Source organism: Parasteatoda tepidariorum, chromosome 1 (genome assembly GCF_982258835.1).
Source record: "Parasteatoda tepidariorum strain Cologne lab strain chromosome 1, Ptep-v5.0, whole genome shotgun sequence".
Lineage (NCBI taxonomy): Eukaryota > Metazoa > Arthropoda > Arachnida > Araneae > Theridiidae > Parasteatoda > Parasteatoda tepidariorum.
The window spans coordinates 87,836,412-87,855,729 of NC_141755.1; the positions used below are offsets into that span (position 1 = coordinate 87,836,412).

General features: G+C 28.4%; 1 protein-coding gene across 1 annotated transcript; it reads right to left on the reverse strand.

Annotated features, from left to right (window-relative positions):
• Positions 1–146: 146 nt before the first annotated feature.
• Positions 147–19,283, reverse strand: LOC107457461 (uncharacterized). Its single transcript, XM_043042735.3, has 10 exons — positions 19,094–19,283; positions 17,431–17,515; positions 15,221–15,314; positions 12,926–14,297; positions 10,099–10,166; positions 8,864–9,033; positions 7,649–7,760; positions 5,767–6,045; positions 2,952–3,095; positions 147–267 (listed from the first exon to the last, which is right to left on the reverse strand). Exons 1-10 carry the CDS (start codon positions 19,203–19,205, stop codon positions 187–189), a joined length of 2,517 nt encoding a protein of 838 aa, XP_042898669.2. The 5' UTR covers positions 19,206–19,283; the 3' UTR covers positions 147–186.
• Positions 19,284–19,318: the final 35 nt, after the last annotated feature.

Genomic DNA, 19,318 nt, shown 5'->3' on the forward strand with positions numbered 1-19,318 from the left:
TAATCACGATTGCAAGATATCAAAATATACAATAACAAATAATTATGATTAGCATTTAAATACACGAAAATCCAAGCACAAGGTCAAAAATTATTCAATATCATACTTTCGGCAAACTATTCATCAAATCAATATAAAAAGCACAGTTACAGTTAGAAGACTTTTATTTGAATACATATTATTTAATCAGTGGCAATAAGTGCAGGATGGATGACATTTAATGCCATTTACACCACACTTGCAGCCTGCGCTAGTATCCCCTTGACCCTGCAAAGTAAAATAAATCATACATTATTAGTTACAAATACAGTGAAAACAATGCTTTTGAGTAATTTAATAAATATTTAAAACTATAATGAAATATTACAAAATTGTTTATACAGTCAATTCGCTATAACTCGAAGTACGATAACTCGAATATTACTATAACTCAATTTTTTTATGAGGTCCCGACCCTTTCATCTTCAATTTCATGTTAATTATTCTCGATTACTCGAATTTTACTCCCTTTAACTCGATTTTTTTTTATCTTTTAAAGCAAAAAAAAAAAAGCCTAGGAGCTGATATCTTGCCCCTTCCTTTGCAACACACACACAATGTCTTTCGCACTCTTCATGGAGAAGCTAAAGCTGCCCCTCTTGAATTATGTGAACAGTGGTTAAATGAAACGTTACCAAATTTACTTCAAGGATACAGTTAAAATGATGTTTTCAATATTGATGAAATGGGTTTATTTTTTAAATGTCTTCCAAATAAGACTATGATGTTTAAGGATGAAAACTGCTCAGAGGGTAAAATGAGCTAGGAACGTTAGACTGTCCTAGTTGGAGGAAATGCGTCTGGGACAGAGAAATTGCCCTTACTTGTTATCGGAAAATACCGAAATTCCCGATGTTTCAAGAATGTAAAAATGTATCCTTTGGATTACAAGTCTAACAAAAAGTTTTGGATGAAATCAGTTTTATTTGAAGAAAGAAAATTGGATCGAAAATTCTTCGCTAAAAAAGAAAAGTGATACTCTTTATGGATAAATGCACAGCGCATAGTGATCTACCTAATTTGAAAGCAGTAAACTTGCAGTTTCTCCCGCCAAACACAACAGCAAAGTTGCAGCCGATGGACTAGGGTATCACAAAGTGCTTCAAACAGTCTTATCGTAAATGGCTTGCAAAAAAAAATGATCTTAAATATTGTAAGCATTTAGAAGATTTGTGATTAATAAGCATTAATTAAATAATCCGACAATATTTTGACCAAAACCGAAACTAACGGTAAGTCGAACTTCTGATATGTCGAAGTTTTTCGTCAGTCCTATCAAATTCGAGTTATTGCGAATTCACTGTATCAATTCTATTGCTGCAGTATACAACTATTCTGATTATACAGGGGATTTTAATTTAGACTGATGACAAGAAAAAGTCAAGGTTAAAGGAACAATTCTAACGTCAAATTAATTTAACAAAACATGAATTTTCCTCTCAGAGTCCTTGGCTTTAGTTTAAAAAAATTTCAAACAATATAAGTTCCTTTTAATGCTTTTTTTTAAAAAATTTTTTTCAATACTCAGGGGTGATTGTGAGCCCAACTCGAAAATCCTGAAAATTTCTTGAGTAAAATCCTTAATGACACATTTAACAAAAAATCATGCCTTTATTATTTTAAATCATAGATATTTTCAAAACAAGAAATTCTAAGTAAATTATATGCAGCATAATTTATATGAATAATTGTGTATAAGTTTACTTTTATCACTAATCACATTTATTATTCTACCAGAAAAAATATTTACAAATGAAAGAGATGCTAAGTATAAATTCTAGTTCTAATATTTTTAAATAAAATGTACAAGATTTTTTATACATAAATGTGATCGATGATTTCTTGAAACTTTTGAACCTTGGATTTCCGGAGCACAATCATCTATGAATGTTTAAATGCATAATAATTCTATTCTCAAATTAGAACATATGATTGTGGCTGATAATAGATATTTCCAAAACATTATAATGCACTTATCATTTATAAAAATTGCGATATGACTTTTAGTTTATTCAGTATTAGAATTTTTTCCTTGGTTTAGAACTAGCAGTGTCATCAGTTGAAGCATTTTGAAACTAAAAATAAGAAAGCTGGGAGGAAATATTTATACTTTTACACATGATTTTAATGCAAGATTGTTTTTTCCTTTCTAAATAATAAATTTTTAGAAATCATTTTTATTCAAGATATAAATTCAGAGTATAAGTTTAATTTTTGACCTAAATTTTTACTAATATTTTTCAGCCTTAAATTTTTTTAATGATAAATAAGATTGACAGAAGTCAATAGAATCGGGTGATATAAAGAAAAAAAGGCATGTTTATTCAGAGAAAGTACAATTTTGTGTCTGATTTTGTAACACAAATAAATATCATCAGAAACTTAGCCCATTTAAGAGCTACCTCTTTAATGGCTACAGTTCAGTCATTAGTTAAATGCCACCAATAGAGTAATAACTGATTAGAGTGTTTCATTTTTTCTTAATATTTTGCACCCTGTACATTTATATTGTTAATAAATAGTAATGAAGGCAAAAATTATTACTTATCAAGATTTGTTAACTTTCAGCAGTGGGAAAAGCAATTTTTCTTTTTAACTTTTATACATTATTTTTATGTTGACGCTATTTAGCACATTAAAAAAATAATTAACAATAACATAATTTTTTGATACAAAAACTCTCGGGGGCTTTTTTTTAAATAGTTACAAAATTTCCAGGTACCATTAATAAATAAAATTTGCAGAGCTAGAATGAAGGGGAAAAAAAGTGCAGCAGTTTTTAGCATTTACTAAAGTACACAACTGTAACATAACTATAATACCTTGAGAAGCCTTAAAAAAGCTAAAATCAAAAACATGCCTTTCTTTAACCTAGAATTTTAATTGGATAAAAAAATAATTGTTTTACTCACAGCAGGACCCCATCGTGGGCCTTTTGTAATCCAACAAATCTCTGTCAAGCACACACTACACTTCAACCAATCACAGCCCCATCTTTTCATAAGAATAAGATCACACTTTGGACATTTCATGGCTTTGCCATCTTCAATCAGTTTCTGGAAAACATTTCCCTCTATTAACATCCATTTCACAGTTTTAACACAACACTATTTTTCTAATAGAGGGTATTTCATAATGATTAATATTAACATGAAATTTCTCCAGCAAATATGCATGCTACAATCAAGAAAAATAAACAGTAGACCTGCACAATCTATTTCTTTCCAAAAAAGAAATAGCTTTTATCTCAATTGCCTTATTCAATTTTTTAAATTTCTTTTATCTCAATTGCTTTCTTCAATTTTTTAAATATCTTTTTCGCGTAAGTTACAGCTCCCTTTTAAAAAATGGAGTGAAAAAGTCTACAATTAAGGGGCCCCAAATTAATATTTAAGCAAGGAATTGCAAATAATAATAAATAAATAAAATTTATCTTATCACCTTTTACCCTCAACAATCAAACAGATTTTGACAACATATTTAATATCAAATAATAAACAATTATGGGTGGGGAATCAGAAAGACTGGTAATAAATACTAATATGAGAAGATTGGTTTTGCTATATGGGGAGCATGTTGAAATGCTACGCTCTACATGAACAAAGGATCAAGAACGGTTTAATAATCAAGGTTTAAAAAATCATTAGACGATTAAAGAGCTTAGTAAATGTACATGTTAAGATAAATTTTAGAAAATTTAGAAAACCTGCTTTAGAAAGAAAAGAAACAACAGGAAGCTGAAACACAACACATCTATTCTCTGCAGAATAATGTGTTACAGATTAACTTAACTAACTGTATTACTGTCTTTATAAGCATGCAAAATTGACATGTTTTAAAAATAATACTTTACATAATTATATTTAACTATAGTGCCCATAGTAACTTAACCACATGATACACAAACAGAGAATGAATGTTTTAAAAATGATACTTCATAAGATGTTATTCAACTAAGTTGTCTTTAGTTACATAATGTCATGATGCATAAATTGAGGTAAAATGCTTTAAAAATGATACTTTAATAAGATGTTCTTCCACTAAGTAGCTCAAAGTTACATAATTACACAATACACAAATAGAGGTTGAATGTTTTAAATATACTTCATAAAATATTCTTGCACTAAGATATCCTCAGTTACATAATGGCTTAGTTCATAAATTGAGATTAATTGTTTTAAAAATGATACTTTATAAGATGTTATTCCATTAACTTGTCCTCAGTTACAATATGACATGATACAGAAATTTCTACAAAATGTCCCCGAGAAGGTAAGGGAACAAAAACTCTTATATCGGGTAAATTATAACTCTCATGAATTAGCATTAGCATTTCCTCCCATGGGTGCAAGTTGGAAAAAAAGGCCAAGACTGAAAATTTTTTGACTGAAATACCGAACATACACAATAGCCCGACATATGCAAAATATCTAAGAAAGCTTTACAATAATACATCAAGTTTAAATACTGTACAAAAAATATTTATTCATTTCTCTGTTGATAAAATAACAACAGGACATAAGAAAGTAGACCAATAACGTAGACCTAAAAAATATTTTTAAGGACAGAAAAAAAAAAAATTCCGATTTCCGTCTTTGAGTAAGTCGTCTTGTTTCCGTCTTACTTCCGTCCGCGGACACTTTTGAAAGACGGAAATCCGTCCTGGGGATGGAAGACTGGCACCCATGTTTCCTCCTGACATGGTTCTTTTCATAACAAAATTCTAATACCATTTTTGAATATGAAAGCTTAAGCAGAAATGATAGATGAAAGAAATACATCTAAATTTCTTTGACACTACAATTTACATTAATCTGTTAAATAAAGCAAAACTTCAAACATTTTTCACTCAGAAAAACTATTTCCATACTGATAAAAATTCATGGATAAAATTAAAAAAAGAAGAAGGAAATGCAGCAATGAATGAACAGTACAACCAGGCTTCATAGATTTTTTTAATTTATCATATTTCACTTTGATGAGCTATTAATTTGTCCTATGGTCTGACTGGCAAGGTTTGAATTTGTATTAGTTTTTGACAGCTTTATAAACATTTATAACATTGTCATTTAAAGAATTGCTTTAATGTATAGATAGAAATATTATTTTTCTTAGCGTAAATAGCATATTGTAGGTTGTATTTGAGAAGAAATATGACATATTTCTTTTTAAATGTCAATTAAAATGTTTTGAAAAGAAAATATGATGCAAAAAGCCGCTTTTATTACAAAAATATATATTAAACCTAGATCTATATATATTAACAATAGATCTGCTGGAAGCTCTATAATTGTAAAGGTGCTTTAAAGGAGACATTTTAATAATTGAAAAAGAATTTTAAACACTTAAATAATTACTCATCATGGCATAATTTACTTACATAAAAAGGCAGGTTAATATAAAATAATAAGTCTAGCTCATGTGAAACTTTAACTATTAGAAGTGTAAATTCCTCAGAACCTTTTCTAATTTTATTTTATAGCATTAAATTTTATGTCTTTTTAAACAGTTATTTTTCTTAAAACAATTAGATTATAAATTAATTCAATGTCATAGTTCAGATTTTATGCAGCATCGACATTTCTAATAATAAAAAAAAAGGAAATTAAATACTGTCATGTCATAAATCAGGTTTTGATGTCAAAATTTCCAACAATGCTTTTTAGCATTGTTGGAAATTTTGCATTTAACAAACAGAAGATATGAAAATTTTTAGACATAACTCACATTTAACAATGCAAGTGACTTTACTGAATCGCTGTCTAATTCTTTTTGGTTCTTTAGTTTTTCCTGATATTGTTTACAGTTGAGTCCTTCGTGGATGGCATTGCAGTTCAAACAGTTATAGTGAGAGCACACAGGACAGTGATAGATATTAAAGTTTTCTTCAAATAGGCACCATCCATCACAGTTCAACGTCTTGCAATGAAAACTCTTCTCTGCTATACTTTTGGCTGTATTAATGCTCCTTTGTAAATATCTGTCATAAACATGCTCAGAGACAAGCTAAAAAGAGAGAAATATAATTTTAAAGCAATTAAACTGAGGAAATTTTGTTTCATATCTAAATTACTATACTCAATAGACATCTAAATATTATATAAGCATTATTTTGGGAATTCTTCTTTCCTATGTCTGTTAAGGCAAAGGGGTGCAATTGTTCATGTTTTCCATTGGCGCCATCTATGGCCAAGAATTCGACTTCTGCCACAGTTTAGGGCGGACCCATTCATACATCCATTCACTCATCCACAGATCATAATTTTGACCTGAATCAGAGAACGATCAATTTGGGAATTTTTAACATTTTTTTTTCATTTTCAAGAAAATTAGTCTTCTTCCTAACTAGGGATAATTTTTTTTAATAATATTTTTATAATCTCACTAGTCTATAAAAAAAAAGTCATTTTCTGAATTTTTCCAAAAATTTAAGAAAAATTTTAAAAAATTTCTGCAACATAGGTGAAATTTTTTAAAATTTTACTTATTTATTTCTTAATATTTTTAATTTTTCTACTTCTTATTCAATGCACAAATCTGCAAAATAATTTGAATATTTTTAAAAAAATATTCCTTCTTTGGTACAGGCTTATTATTTATTTCTTGACGTAACATAATTTTATAAGAAATAATTTAAACATATGTTAGATTTACTACTTCTAACTTAGTGGGCTACTTATTTCTACCACAAATTCTAAGCTCGATCATTTTCCAGGTTTATTGTAAAATTTTGTCATTTTGACCGTTGAGAATAAAGTTAAAATCAGCCAAACTAACTTTATGTTTGGTTCAATATCTATCATTTTAACTGGAAAATGTACAGTATAAAAAATACCGTTTCATCGAAATACACTGTTATAGTTTGTGGATATTATATGAGAAACAGAGTAGTATTCTCTTAAAAATTGTTGCTAATATGTAGAAACAACCAGGCCTTCTTTAAAAATTTCCATTGGCAATAACTGTTTGGGGGGGGGGGTAAAAGTATATACTCCATTTCCTTTAACACAAGTGTACACATTAGAGTTCAACAGACAGATACAACTTAGTCTTTGGAAGACTAGGAGGATTTCATAAATCAGCACCCATCAAAATAATATCAACATTATTATGTCTTAGACAACTATCTTCATAAGTAAACATAATTCTCAATTGAAATATTTCATAAAATTATTTTGACAAATGAATATGGCAAACAAAAAGTTTTTTTTTTCTTAAAAAAAAATATCAGAATTCAGAAAATTATGTCAAAATTTTTTTTGTACGATTGAAAAGACTTAATTATAGTTTTCAACAAATAAATAAATAATTTTACTCAAAATAAATTCATATTATTAATTAGTAGCAATCTATTCCTAATACTTTAGAGATATCAAATACATTATAACCTTGAAAATCCAGATTTCTAAAATCCGGGAATCTCTGAAAATTAAATTGTTTTTTTTTTCAACTTGTGCCGAGAAAAAAGTTAGCTAAATCAGTTTTAAACTACAGTAAGATGCAGAAATAAACATGTAGTAATGATAATGTATTAAAAAAACACAAGGCATAAATGGAAGATTTTAGTTTAACAAAGAAACATGAAGATAAAAAAAGGAAGTTAACTTACAGCCTTTATTTCCCGATGTTGCAGATTACTTGGACAAGAATAATCCTCATTACGAAAAGGGCAATTAACAATGATATCTTCAGAATATTCTACTGTCTTTTGCAGGCAATCACTGAAATAAGAAAAAAAAATAATGCATTATTGTGTTTCATATAAATATAAATTTATTTAAAACATTACCTGCTGTTAGATTAAGGTTTAAAAAAGACTTTAAAGTTTACTCCAAAGATTGCCATTTACATACTATGGCATGGAACATTAAATGATAGTAAATAGTTGTATATTAGAAACTAAAAAAATTTATAATAAAAAAAGAGTCGTAAAGCAAGATCAGTCTCTAAATTATTTACATTAATTAAAGTTGTTCATGTGCAAAACTTAACACTTTTCATGATATATTTATTTATTATCTATTGAAACATATAGAAATTTTAACACAAAATTAAGATATACAGTGGTGATACACTGTACATTTTCAGCATCAGTGTACCTATTAATAATTTTACCTGTTTTCAGTTATATTTACATTTTTTTTAAATTTAAATATTTTTACGTCCAACTGTCGAATCAGTAACTACATGCTGGTAGACACAGGGTAGTTTTTGTGTGCCCATGTTATACAAGTTCTCCGCCAAGTCCTAGAGATATAGTTTGCGCAGGAAGCTAACATAGGTAGACTTTTTTTGCCTTCTGGAAAATCACACAATAAGTGCTGCCACATAAATAGAAACATTGATCTGAGATGCATTTTAGAACAGAAATTTAAATTTGTTGAAAAAAGAGCAATGTTGAGCAAGTGTCAACTTACACCAAGACAATGGTAACAAATAAATTAAGATGACTGGTTAAACCAAAAGAGAAATTAAATGTTACCAATAAAAAGTTTTCTTTTACATCAACTTAAATATGAGATTTGAAGCTTGGGCAAATTTTCAAAGAAGAGGAGTACAACATGAGGAAACACCATCGAAATAGAATATTTTATTCCAAAAAAAAAAAAAAAAAAAACTCACACTGGTACTACTTTTACAGTATGTTGTATGGTTTTTACAGGAACTACTAACAATAAACAATAGTTTTTGAACAGTAATAGAAAGAACAGTGGAACATATTTTGAACTAATAAAGAATTTAATTTTTCAAAAATAAATAATGATTGAAGATATGGAAGAGAGGTATTTCAAAAGTTATTAAGGAAACATGAAGGCACACTTACAGACAAAACATGTGGAGGCATTCATGTAAAACCACACCTTCACCACTCTCTACATCCTGGAAGCAAACAGGACATGAAAATTTTTCAGCATTCTTCACTAAACTCAGGTTTTCAATTTGTTGCCACATTTTAAAATTTTCAGCCAATTCCTCTTCCAATTTGTAACAATTCTAGTAAATAAATTGAAAATTAGAGTATAGATACATTTTTTATAATTTTTGACAACAATAATAAAAAATCACTTCGCCTCACATATTCTCAATTTAAATATTAATTAAAAAGAATACAGACAGTGTTCTCTACAGGCATTTATTTTACAGGCAAACAATCTTGCCTGCCTTCAGGAAATAAATGAACTCTCCATGCCTCTTTGAAAAAAATTTTACTGGTAAAAGAACTAAACTCTTATACACTTATCTATTAAAGGAACAACATACATTTTAAGTTGAGTAATTAAGGTGTTGATAAAATAATGAGCTTTACATTAAGAAACAAAACAATCATGAGGGTTGGTAAAAAAACAAAACAAATAGGGATTAATGCTTTTTGAGAATACCATCACAGAAATTTAGATATGAGAGTTAACTGAGTCTCAACTATATTAATGTCAATAATATTCAAATTGGAGTAGTGTTGGCTTAGGAGATAGAGCGTTCGCCTTCCAATGAGGTGAACTGGGTTTGAATCCCAACAATGACTGGTCGATACGGAATCCGCATCCAGCTTGCTCCGACCACAGTGCTGAAGTGAAATATTCTCTGTGGTTGACCAATCTTGCTGTTAGGTTAACCATGGGAGGTCCCTCTAAATGTAATGCGAATGCAGGTTAGCTCCATCAAAATGTCCTCCACAAAGGCAAATTTCACCCAATACTTGAGCCAGAAGTTCCATTGTATTCTGGATCGTGTTAAAAAATACAAGGCTATGGAGTTGAACAAAAGTAATCATATACCCAAAAATAGGGTCGGCTGTTCAACGACAGTTATAAAATAAAATATTCAAATTAAGATGTATTTCATGGTATTACAAATTTCCTATTACGAAGTTATTTATATTCATAATCCCTTTCTCCTAAACTGAAATTACTCTCAGGTTAAGACAGAGAAAGTTATTTTTTTACTGGAAATAATTAGGATTCTATATACATGAGTAATTTCGACAGAAAGTAAAACGAAAATAAAAATGTTTTAAAACATCAACAAAAAGCAATTCATTATTATGGATACTGCAATTACCATTTGTTGTTCAGCATTGTTCAAATCCAAACTATTCTCAATTTCTGAGTTTTCACTTTCAGAAGGAGCTGGAAAAAACATATTAATAAATAGTTAGTAAATGAATAAAAGAAAAATATTGTCTAATAAATCCTAAGCGACAATGACATAATACATTTAATGCGTACTAGTTAAGTTTGTATACATTTAATGTGTAAATTTTTAAAAAAATATATATATATCCTATTGTAATTGATATTTTTTTGTATTAATTGATATTTCTTTTATTTTAAGCAACTGATGAATTTATGTTAAGGGTACACAAGCAAAGAAGTTGTATTTCACTAATTTGAAAATTAAATAAAACTAAAAAACCATTTTCTGTATAAAATTGAATAGACAGTTACTTATGTGAAAGAAGTTTTTTTTTTTTGTATTAATGTGGAATACTAATTCACTAATGGGGTAACATTTTTTTTTTATATTTGTCTTTTGCCTGAAGTTTGAATGCCCACTCACTTACACACTTCTGTAATTTAAAAAAAAAGGAGTATTAGATGCTGTAAAGCTTTAACAATACTACTTTTCTTTTACATGTGTATTAATGAATAAAATTTTAATTTTCCGTAAATGTTTTACACATAGTTTAATGCAGCCAAAAAATTTTGTTAAAAAAGTCTGCATTTATGTATCTAGCAATACATAAGCAAATATTAGGAAAAGAATATTTTTTCAATTTATTTTTCCCTCAGTTCTAACAATTAACACAAATATAATTTTTATAGTCCAATTTTTCTTTCTTTTTAAAGGATGATGATTAACTGATATTACCTTCTTTGTGAATGCAAGAAGAATGTGGATAAAGGTTTGTTTTGAACAAAGGATATATTTTGCAGGCTGAAAAAAATACGGCTCAGCCAAATAAAGGAAACATGAAGTGCTTACAATACACAAAACTGTTTGCACTGTTTCAGTATACTCGGTAAAAAAGAAAAACATCATAATGGATTCCCAAATAAACACTATCTCAAGTGTCAACACGATACTTACTTCACCTTTTCAGAAATTTCAAATATGACAAAATTTTATGAATGTCACTATACTTTTAAAAATTTTTCAATATGCATGCATCAAAAATTGAGAAATCACTGGCAAAGATTAGGAGCAAAAATTTAAACTGAGTTATTATTAGTAGGAGTGTAATAACATTCACTTCAAGGAAGAAATTTACTATTCAAAGCGATTCAACACAGCACAATTCACAGGGTTCCAACTCAATTTCAGAAGAAGAAGAAAAAAAATTCCCTGTCTTTCCCAGGTATAGCAGGAAAATTTCAAATGGAAATCCAGACTATACTTTATCTAAACCATGCAATTTTTCACCAGAAGATTTTGATTTTCTTATTTGTAATGTCAAACATTTGATTCTGGAGCAAAAAAAAAATATCCTTGAATCAGGATGGAAGAGTAGAAGAGCTTCACTAAAATATGAAAATTTTAACAACAAATATTTGTAATGGATGTTAAAACTATTTAACTAGAATCTCAATAACTTATTACTGTTACTGACAATTCTAACTCTGGATATTTTCTAGGTTTCTACGAGAAAATGTAGCTTTCCCTGCTTTTTAGAAACAAAATAAAATTTCCTGACTTTTCCAGGTTTTCCCTGACCCGTGGGAGCCACGTATTCACTATTCAGAATGATTAAATACAGGGTACATGATAAGGGTAAAGATTTGCTAAGCAATCCATAGCCAGAAATGTCATTGTTCGTCACTAGGGGCAATTCCCTTTTCCATTTTATTTATCAAAATAATCTTAATTTCGTGTTTTTTTTTTTAAATAATTATCTTTGAAAGTTGCATTGAGTCCAGAGTTAGCTGTTTTATTGCTGTTTATTGACAAAATTTGCACAGTCCTCAATTTGGCTCCTAAATCAATAAACTCTGGTATTGATTAGTAGCTAACAAAGGTAGCCAATTTGGTTGATATATCAGAAAATTATGATAAAAGAGCTGCTGGACTCGTTTAAGTGCAATTTTTAATGATAGTAATTAAAAAACACAAATTAAGTTATTTTAAATAAAAGCACCAGTTCAAACGCAGATGAGTAACTCCTCCATAACAGGGAGGAAGCACTAATGGCATACAATGACATTTCCAGTTACTGCACAATTCTCAACCCTTTATGATATGCTCTACCTATCATCCAAGTTTGCAATCACTGTGGTGAATCAACCTGTTTAACAAAAAGACAGCTATGTTTTATTATCGATACTATAAATGAATGGATTGGAACAATATAGTGATAACCACTTTTTTCTACAGATTGTTTCAAACTGTTACCTAACATTGTTTCCACTTAGATAATTCACAAGTTTCTGGAATTGTCACTATCTAACAACACAATACTCAAAAATATCTCTCATTGCTTAAAGGGAAGTTGTTGTACTTTATTTATTTTTTTTACCAATAACACTCCTCTGAACAATTTGAAAATTTGGCTTATCATCATATTGTTATTTCAAGCGCAAAATTTATATATTTTGCTGCCTTTTTAAAGAAAATTTTGTTTCATATCCAGCATTCCACATGCAACATTCCTTCGAGCGATGCTCAAAATATGTTTGATAAACCGAAAAATACAATTTGCGTAACAAAAATATTGTGTTCAGATATTCAAATAAATAATTAAAATTAGGTACCTCAAAAGCAAACATCCCATATAAATCTAAATTTGAAATAATTATGTTAATAGGAAGGGGAAGAATATAGTAGATGGTTATTGCATTTCACGCACACAAGCTTCATGCGTTATTGATATGCAACATCTAAAAAAACTTACTTTCCAGCTCATTTTGATTTGTTGACGTAGAATCGATATAAATAACATCTTCCAATAAATTGGTAGCAGAAGTACGCAATGTTTGATTTTCTAAAATACAACTTTGTAATGTATTTTGATATTTGCCCTTAGAATTATCTTGATTATCGAAATTATCAATTGAAATAAGAGTCAAGTTATGCTCTAAAAGTTTTTCTTCTTCAGTGAGAGATTTACCAGGTTGTTCAACTGAATTCTGCGATAAATTAGGGAAAGTTGTGCCATGCCTTTCAGCTTCGGTTAGTTCTTCAGAAATACATTTTGAAAATGAATCCAGTTTTTCCTTTGCACAATTCTCTGGGCTTATATCAGCTGAATTTATATTTTTAGAAAAAGATATTTGTGTTTCATCAGTAGGAAATAAGTGTTGAGTTGAGTCAGTGCGACTGACATCTTTACTCTGCTCACAAATAAGCGAAGAAGAAATTGTTTTAGAATTTTCTCTCAAAGGACCATGTGAGATGCCTAAACTTATATTGCTTTTTAACCCTTTGACAGCTTTTATTTTTTCTATGAAGTTTCTAGAGCTTTGTAAACTGGATTTTCTAGGTGTGACTATTGCGGGAAACTCTTCAGCATACAATGATTTCACATGTTCTCTTTCTAGATTTTCCAAACTAAATGTTTTCTTAATTTTAGTTCGTAGAGACGGAGTAGATGAACAATTAGGTGTCATAATCTGCCCTTTTTCTATATTTAAGCTAGACAAATTTGAAAAATTATGTTCATCGATTTCAGCTTCATTATTAGAAGAGTGCTGAGGTGATTGAACAGTCTCAGCTTTAATGACATCACCATACTTTAATTTCTGAAAACCAATTTCAGCTTTATTACATAAAAAGGTCTGTGTTAAATTAACGGGCACAATATTTTTAACTGCAGCACCATACTTCAATTTCTGAAAGTCAATTTCCTCTTTATTACCAAATGAGTGCTGAGGTAAATGGACAGACACTAACCAGTCTTCAATTGCAGCATCATGCTTTTGTTTCTGCAAACCTGTCGATTCAACAGAAATGTTATTTATTTCACAATGTCTTAAAACATTCACCTGATTGCGCTTCAGTCCCTTTAAATCTGTTTTGTCACTTGAATCAGGTTTCAAATAGTTATAATTTTTTAAGAGATTGGTTTTAGAATTATATTGCTTATTAGAGTCTTGACTTTGTTTTTGAGAACATTTCATTTTGTCTTTGCAAGAGTCAACATATAAAAACATAGAAGAATTTGGAAGAATCCCACAGTCATTTAATGTCAAATGATCATTTTCAACTAGTTCATTGCAAAAAATCCATTTTTGAGAAGAAGTAGGAATGCCTAAATCTTGTTCCACCTTCAATCAATATGATACATTCAGATAACATACCAAAAGTACAATTTCATATTTATAAACAAGAATTAAATCACATAAACTAAATATGCTAACTGATATTCCATTGTCAAAGAGCAAATGTTTCACATTAAAAACAGCAAAATAGAAATTAAACAATAATTTAAGATAGACACATAATATTCAGACATATATTTTAAATTTTTTTTAACAGTTTGAATTCATTAATTTCTCGCACCACTACAAAATTTTACCTCACTGGGGTTTTAAATGTGTTTTAATTTTTATAGTTAGAAACAAAAAAGTAGTAAAACACAAACATTCTTGACAAAAACTTTTTGATATAAAATAAAATATAAAAGTCAGAAAATAAGATCCATTCAATATACTAAAATTATGGGAAATTAATTACAAATATTTGAGATATTAATGCAGGATATTATATTTATCTGTGGAATATTAATTACAAATATTTATAATTAATATCACACAACTCTTGAACAAATAAAGGAATCTTTAACATTTAAAAACATGATTTTATGTATTTTAAACATACAGAATATTGAAGAAATAAAACAATATTAATTAAAATATTTGTATCTATATTTCCTTTATAAAAAAATATCACCATTTAAGAGTTTTCTTAGTGACCTTTAAATTCATATAAAAATAGATAACAATGAACTTAATGCTTTTAATTAAGTTTAAATTACAGATAGAACAAAAAAATTCAATTAAAAAACATTAACAATACTACATTCTATCAGTAGAATAAGATTGATATTTTTCACTACTTTTAAAAGCTGAACTCATAATACAGTAATAAAGAATAATTTAAATCTATTGGAAAAGTTTTGAAATATTAGTATAATTTTTCAGAAGTTTTGAACACAAATAATAAGAGAGAGAATAAAAAAAAAATGTACCTGCATCTTCAAGAAAAATAAATTCATTTCAGGATGGACCATTAATAAAAAGGTTCCAAAACGGGAAACTTTATCTTCGATGATGAGGCTGATGCTATAATGATATTAATAAACTACTATTAAATTAAATAATAAAGGTATGAAAAACACATCTTTTAGACATAGAAAAATATAAAAAAGAATTTTTATTTAATAAATGACTCCTTTGGAAATCACGTCTGTAAGAAGCAAAAACCAGATTCTTCTTACATGCACATTTTTGGGCACAGAAATCAGAAAGGTCAATCTTAAAACTCCTGATTAATTATTTCATTTAATAATTAAGAAGGCAAAGTATGTCTGTATATTATCTATCATTGACTACCTATAGATTATGTCTAAATGTAAATCTATAGACAAAAATCTATGATTTTGAATTGCTTCAAATTAAATACATAAACATTTTAGGCAATGAAAATCAACACTGTCAAACTTAAACTGTCAACACAGTCAAACTTCTTTCGACTACTGGTTTGCCTGTTAAAGCAATAAGAAAGAGTTTTGAATAGCCAAATTTGAAAATTAAATAGCAGTGGTTATTACTTTTTTCTATTCTTTGGAAGATAATATCAATAACTTTTGCTAGCTTTTTTAAGTAATTAAATCGATTTAAAAAAATTTAAGTATGAAAATTAATAATAACATTTAAACAATCTGATAAAAAATTGTTTTGTAAATTTTCAAATTATTGATTTCATTTTTTAAAAAAAAAAATCAATTTATAAAAATTGAGTTAATTAATATTAACAAACCCTACTTATTTCAAGAATTTCATACTGTTCATACAACACTTGTAATCAATAAAAACATATTGTAAGTCCCAAAGATTTGTTTCCTTCCTAGTTTTATTTTTTCCTTTTCTATTTTTGAAGCCTTTCAAATTATCGGTCCAGACTGATATCATGAACTTGGTGAAAAGTCAAAGTAAATCAGATGCTAACATTGAGAACTATCTAAATTTTGTAGCTAGCACACTTATCTTTCTTGGTTCCTTTGAAGTTCTAACATTTTGCTATATTATGAGGTAAATTGAACAGTAAAAGAAAGTCTTGAAAAATCTTTTCACATTGTCATTTTTATGTTTTGTTTTCAATTGCTATTTTTAGGCTTTTTTTTTCAATTGCTATTCTATGCATATTTGGAAATATATATGTTACCGGCAAAGTACGAAATGCCTGCATTGTATAGAATGACTAGGCATTGTATAGAATGCCTGACCTTCTTAGGCAAAGTATGAAATTTGAGAAGTATTACTTACTTTGCCTAGGTATTGTATAGAATGTCTAGGCATTCTATACAATGTCGGATGCTATTTAGGCAAAGTATGAAATAAACATCCTGATGAGGTTATTATGTAAATGATGTGCATGTTACTGTGAATGAGTGAAATCGGTGGTTGTTGACTTTCACCGGTGAATGTTGACAATCACATAGTCGCTTTGGTGAATGTTCGAAATATTTAATACATCCGATTTGATATTAATTTATTCGTGGATATAATTACATTTATTTGATATTTTAATACTTACTGACGATAGATTAGAAAAAACATCAGTGTTTGGAGTATCGGGCAAATGTATACCGGGCAGTGGCCCTTGACCTTAAAAATTGAATTGCATTTCATTAAATTTTTCCATGTAAATTTCATTAAATCCCTCCATTTCCATGTAGCACAGTAAAAAAATATTATTTGTTATTAGTCAAAAAGTCACGAGCCACGCATTAAAAGTCCCGAGCCTTGCCAAGTGATATTTGAAACGAATCGGAGATGTATTTTATACTTTGCCGGTTTCTCATTTGGCTATCTATAGAATGCCTAGGAAATGTGTGAAATATAAATCATTTCATACTTTGCCAGCTAATTTTAGGCATTCTACACAATGCCTAGTCATTCTTTACAATGCGAGATTTCATACTTTGCCGGTAACATATACAATAATTTTTAAAAAAGTACATTCTTATCACAGCAATGTCAAATTAAACAAAAATTTTAAGCATTAATATTAGCCTATTTATTATTGTTACATCTATAAGCTTGGCTAGTAAATTCGTAAATAGCGATTTACAGTTTTTGCAATGTTTAAACATGATAAGTTGTGTAATATTTGGAAGCCATTGCAATACAGCAGTTCTTATTATAAAATTTAAGATATGAAGAAAATATTACTAACTTAAAATAATCCTTGTAGTTTGAACAGGTTTCTTCATTAAGCATACCACCACTAGCATTCAACAATTTCAATTTCTCTGTGTCACCTGAAACATGAATTCGTTACAACTTAAATAATATAAAGGTGTTTTAAAATGGTACAATCTTAGCATACAGCACTATCCTTGTGACAATTTTGAAAATTATTGCCAGTACCAAAATTATGTATTATTATAGCAACGACCTCAAATTAAAATGTTAATTTAATAAGTTTACAAAGAAAAGGAAATTAAGATGCCCTATAATATACAAAGAAGGAATCAGGAATTTTGTGAAAAAATAGATTTTGTCAAATCCTGTATGCACCTTATACTAGAATTGCACTTAAGAGAAAAGATTAAATTTAGAAGTTGAAAAGAAATAAAAGCATTGCATCATCATCATCATTTTATATATATAACCTAATATCATGCACATTAATGCAGTAAAAGTTTTCCATAAATATTTTAAATTACTCAAGTGTGAAAAAACATTTAGGGCTGAGAAAAACTAAAAATAAATATTCATAATACTACCTGTACATTCAGGATAATTGTGTGAGGATTAAATTAAATCTACAATGATATAACACTTTTATCTTTTAATATGTGTAGATGAAATAAAATGTTATACAGCAAAAATAGCATATGTAGCAATTAATAATTTTTTGTATTTTTATGTCAATGTAAAAATAAAAGTTTCTACAATAAAAGCTACAATGTTTTGAACATGAAATAAGTTACTCAGGAGGGGTATTTGCAGAGGACAGGTAATATTCATAGTCTTAATAATTTTTAGTATAGATAGTTGCAGTATTTTTCTATTTTGGTTGTTTGGTTTGAAGTGAATTCAGCAACGCTATTTAGTTTTTGAATTATTATACATTAAAATAGTGGTTACTTAAAAAAAAAGTTGAATTTACTTGCTCTGGGTAATTTTGCATTGGTGACTTTATCGCCTGCGCCAACGAAATGGAAAAGTACCAAATCTTGCTTCTGATTTTAGGTTCTATTACAGTATATGAAAATATACTGTACATGATATGATACAGTATATGATAGGCAGTATATATGAAAAGGAATAAAAAGACAACAGTCTCAATATTTCTAGGGGATCTGTATAAAAAAAAAAAAACTTCATGCAAATAAAAATTACAGAATTAAAAATAATATTTATTTAAATATTAGGGAAGACTTCTGCATCAATACAAGTGTTTATGATTTTCGGGCAGAGGGATAAAAAAAACTTCAAAAAAAATTTTTTTTTTACAGACTGGGACAAGATCTGAAAGAAAATACAAAAAAAAAAAAAAGACTCAGATAAAAATACACATAATCACTGATTTCTTAAATATGTATGGTTGTTTTCAATACAATAAAAAAATTAAAATTCCGGCAAGAATTAAAAATATGCCTTGCAAACCACACCCTCAGAACTGCAGTGCAAGCATATTTTAATAGTTACAGAATGATGATAATAGGCTATCAGTCCCCGTTATGCCCCCTGATGAATAATTGAAAAGGAGATGAGATAATTAAGATATTATTTATAAAGGAGTCAGATATTCTTTAACTTTGAGACACTGGTGCAAATTATTTAGATGAGCAATAGGGTGAGTCACAACAGTTAAAATTTAATTAAATTACTTTTGTATAATTTTGGGTCACGGTTAGCTGAAAACCCTAATTTCAAGTGGCCCATGGTATCTGAAAGTTGATCACTAGATTTAATAGCATGAGGAATATATTTTGGGTCCATTTGTAAATAATTAAGAAAATTTTCTTTATTTATATTGTTTTGGGAGTAAGCTTTTAGTAACTTATTTCTGCTAAGCTCGTAACCAAATAAATAAAATAGAAATTTTCACAAAA

Coding starts and splice junctions, on each gene's coding strand:
- LOC107457461 (XM_043042735.3), bottom strand. CDS start 19,205: ATGGACCCAAAATATATTCCTCATGCTATTAAATCTAGTGATCAACTT. Junction 15,315..17,430: donor AACTACAAGGATTATTTTAA/GTTAGTAATATT, acceptor ATATCATTATAG/CATCAGCCTCATCATCGAAG. Junction 3,096..5,766: donor AGTCACTTGCATTGTTAAAT/GTGAGTTATGTC, acceptor AATGTTTTCCAG/AAACTGATTGAAGATGGCAA.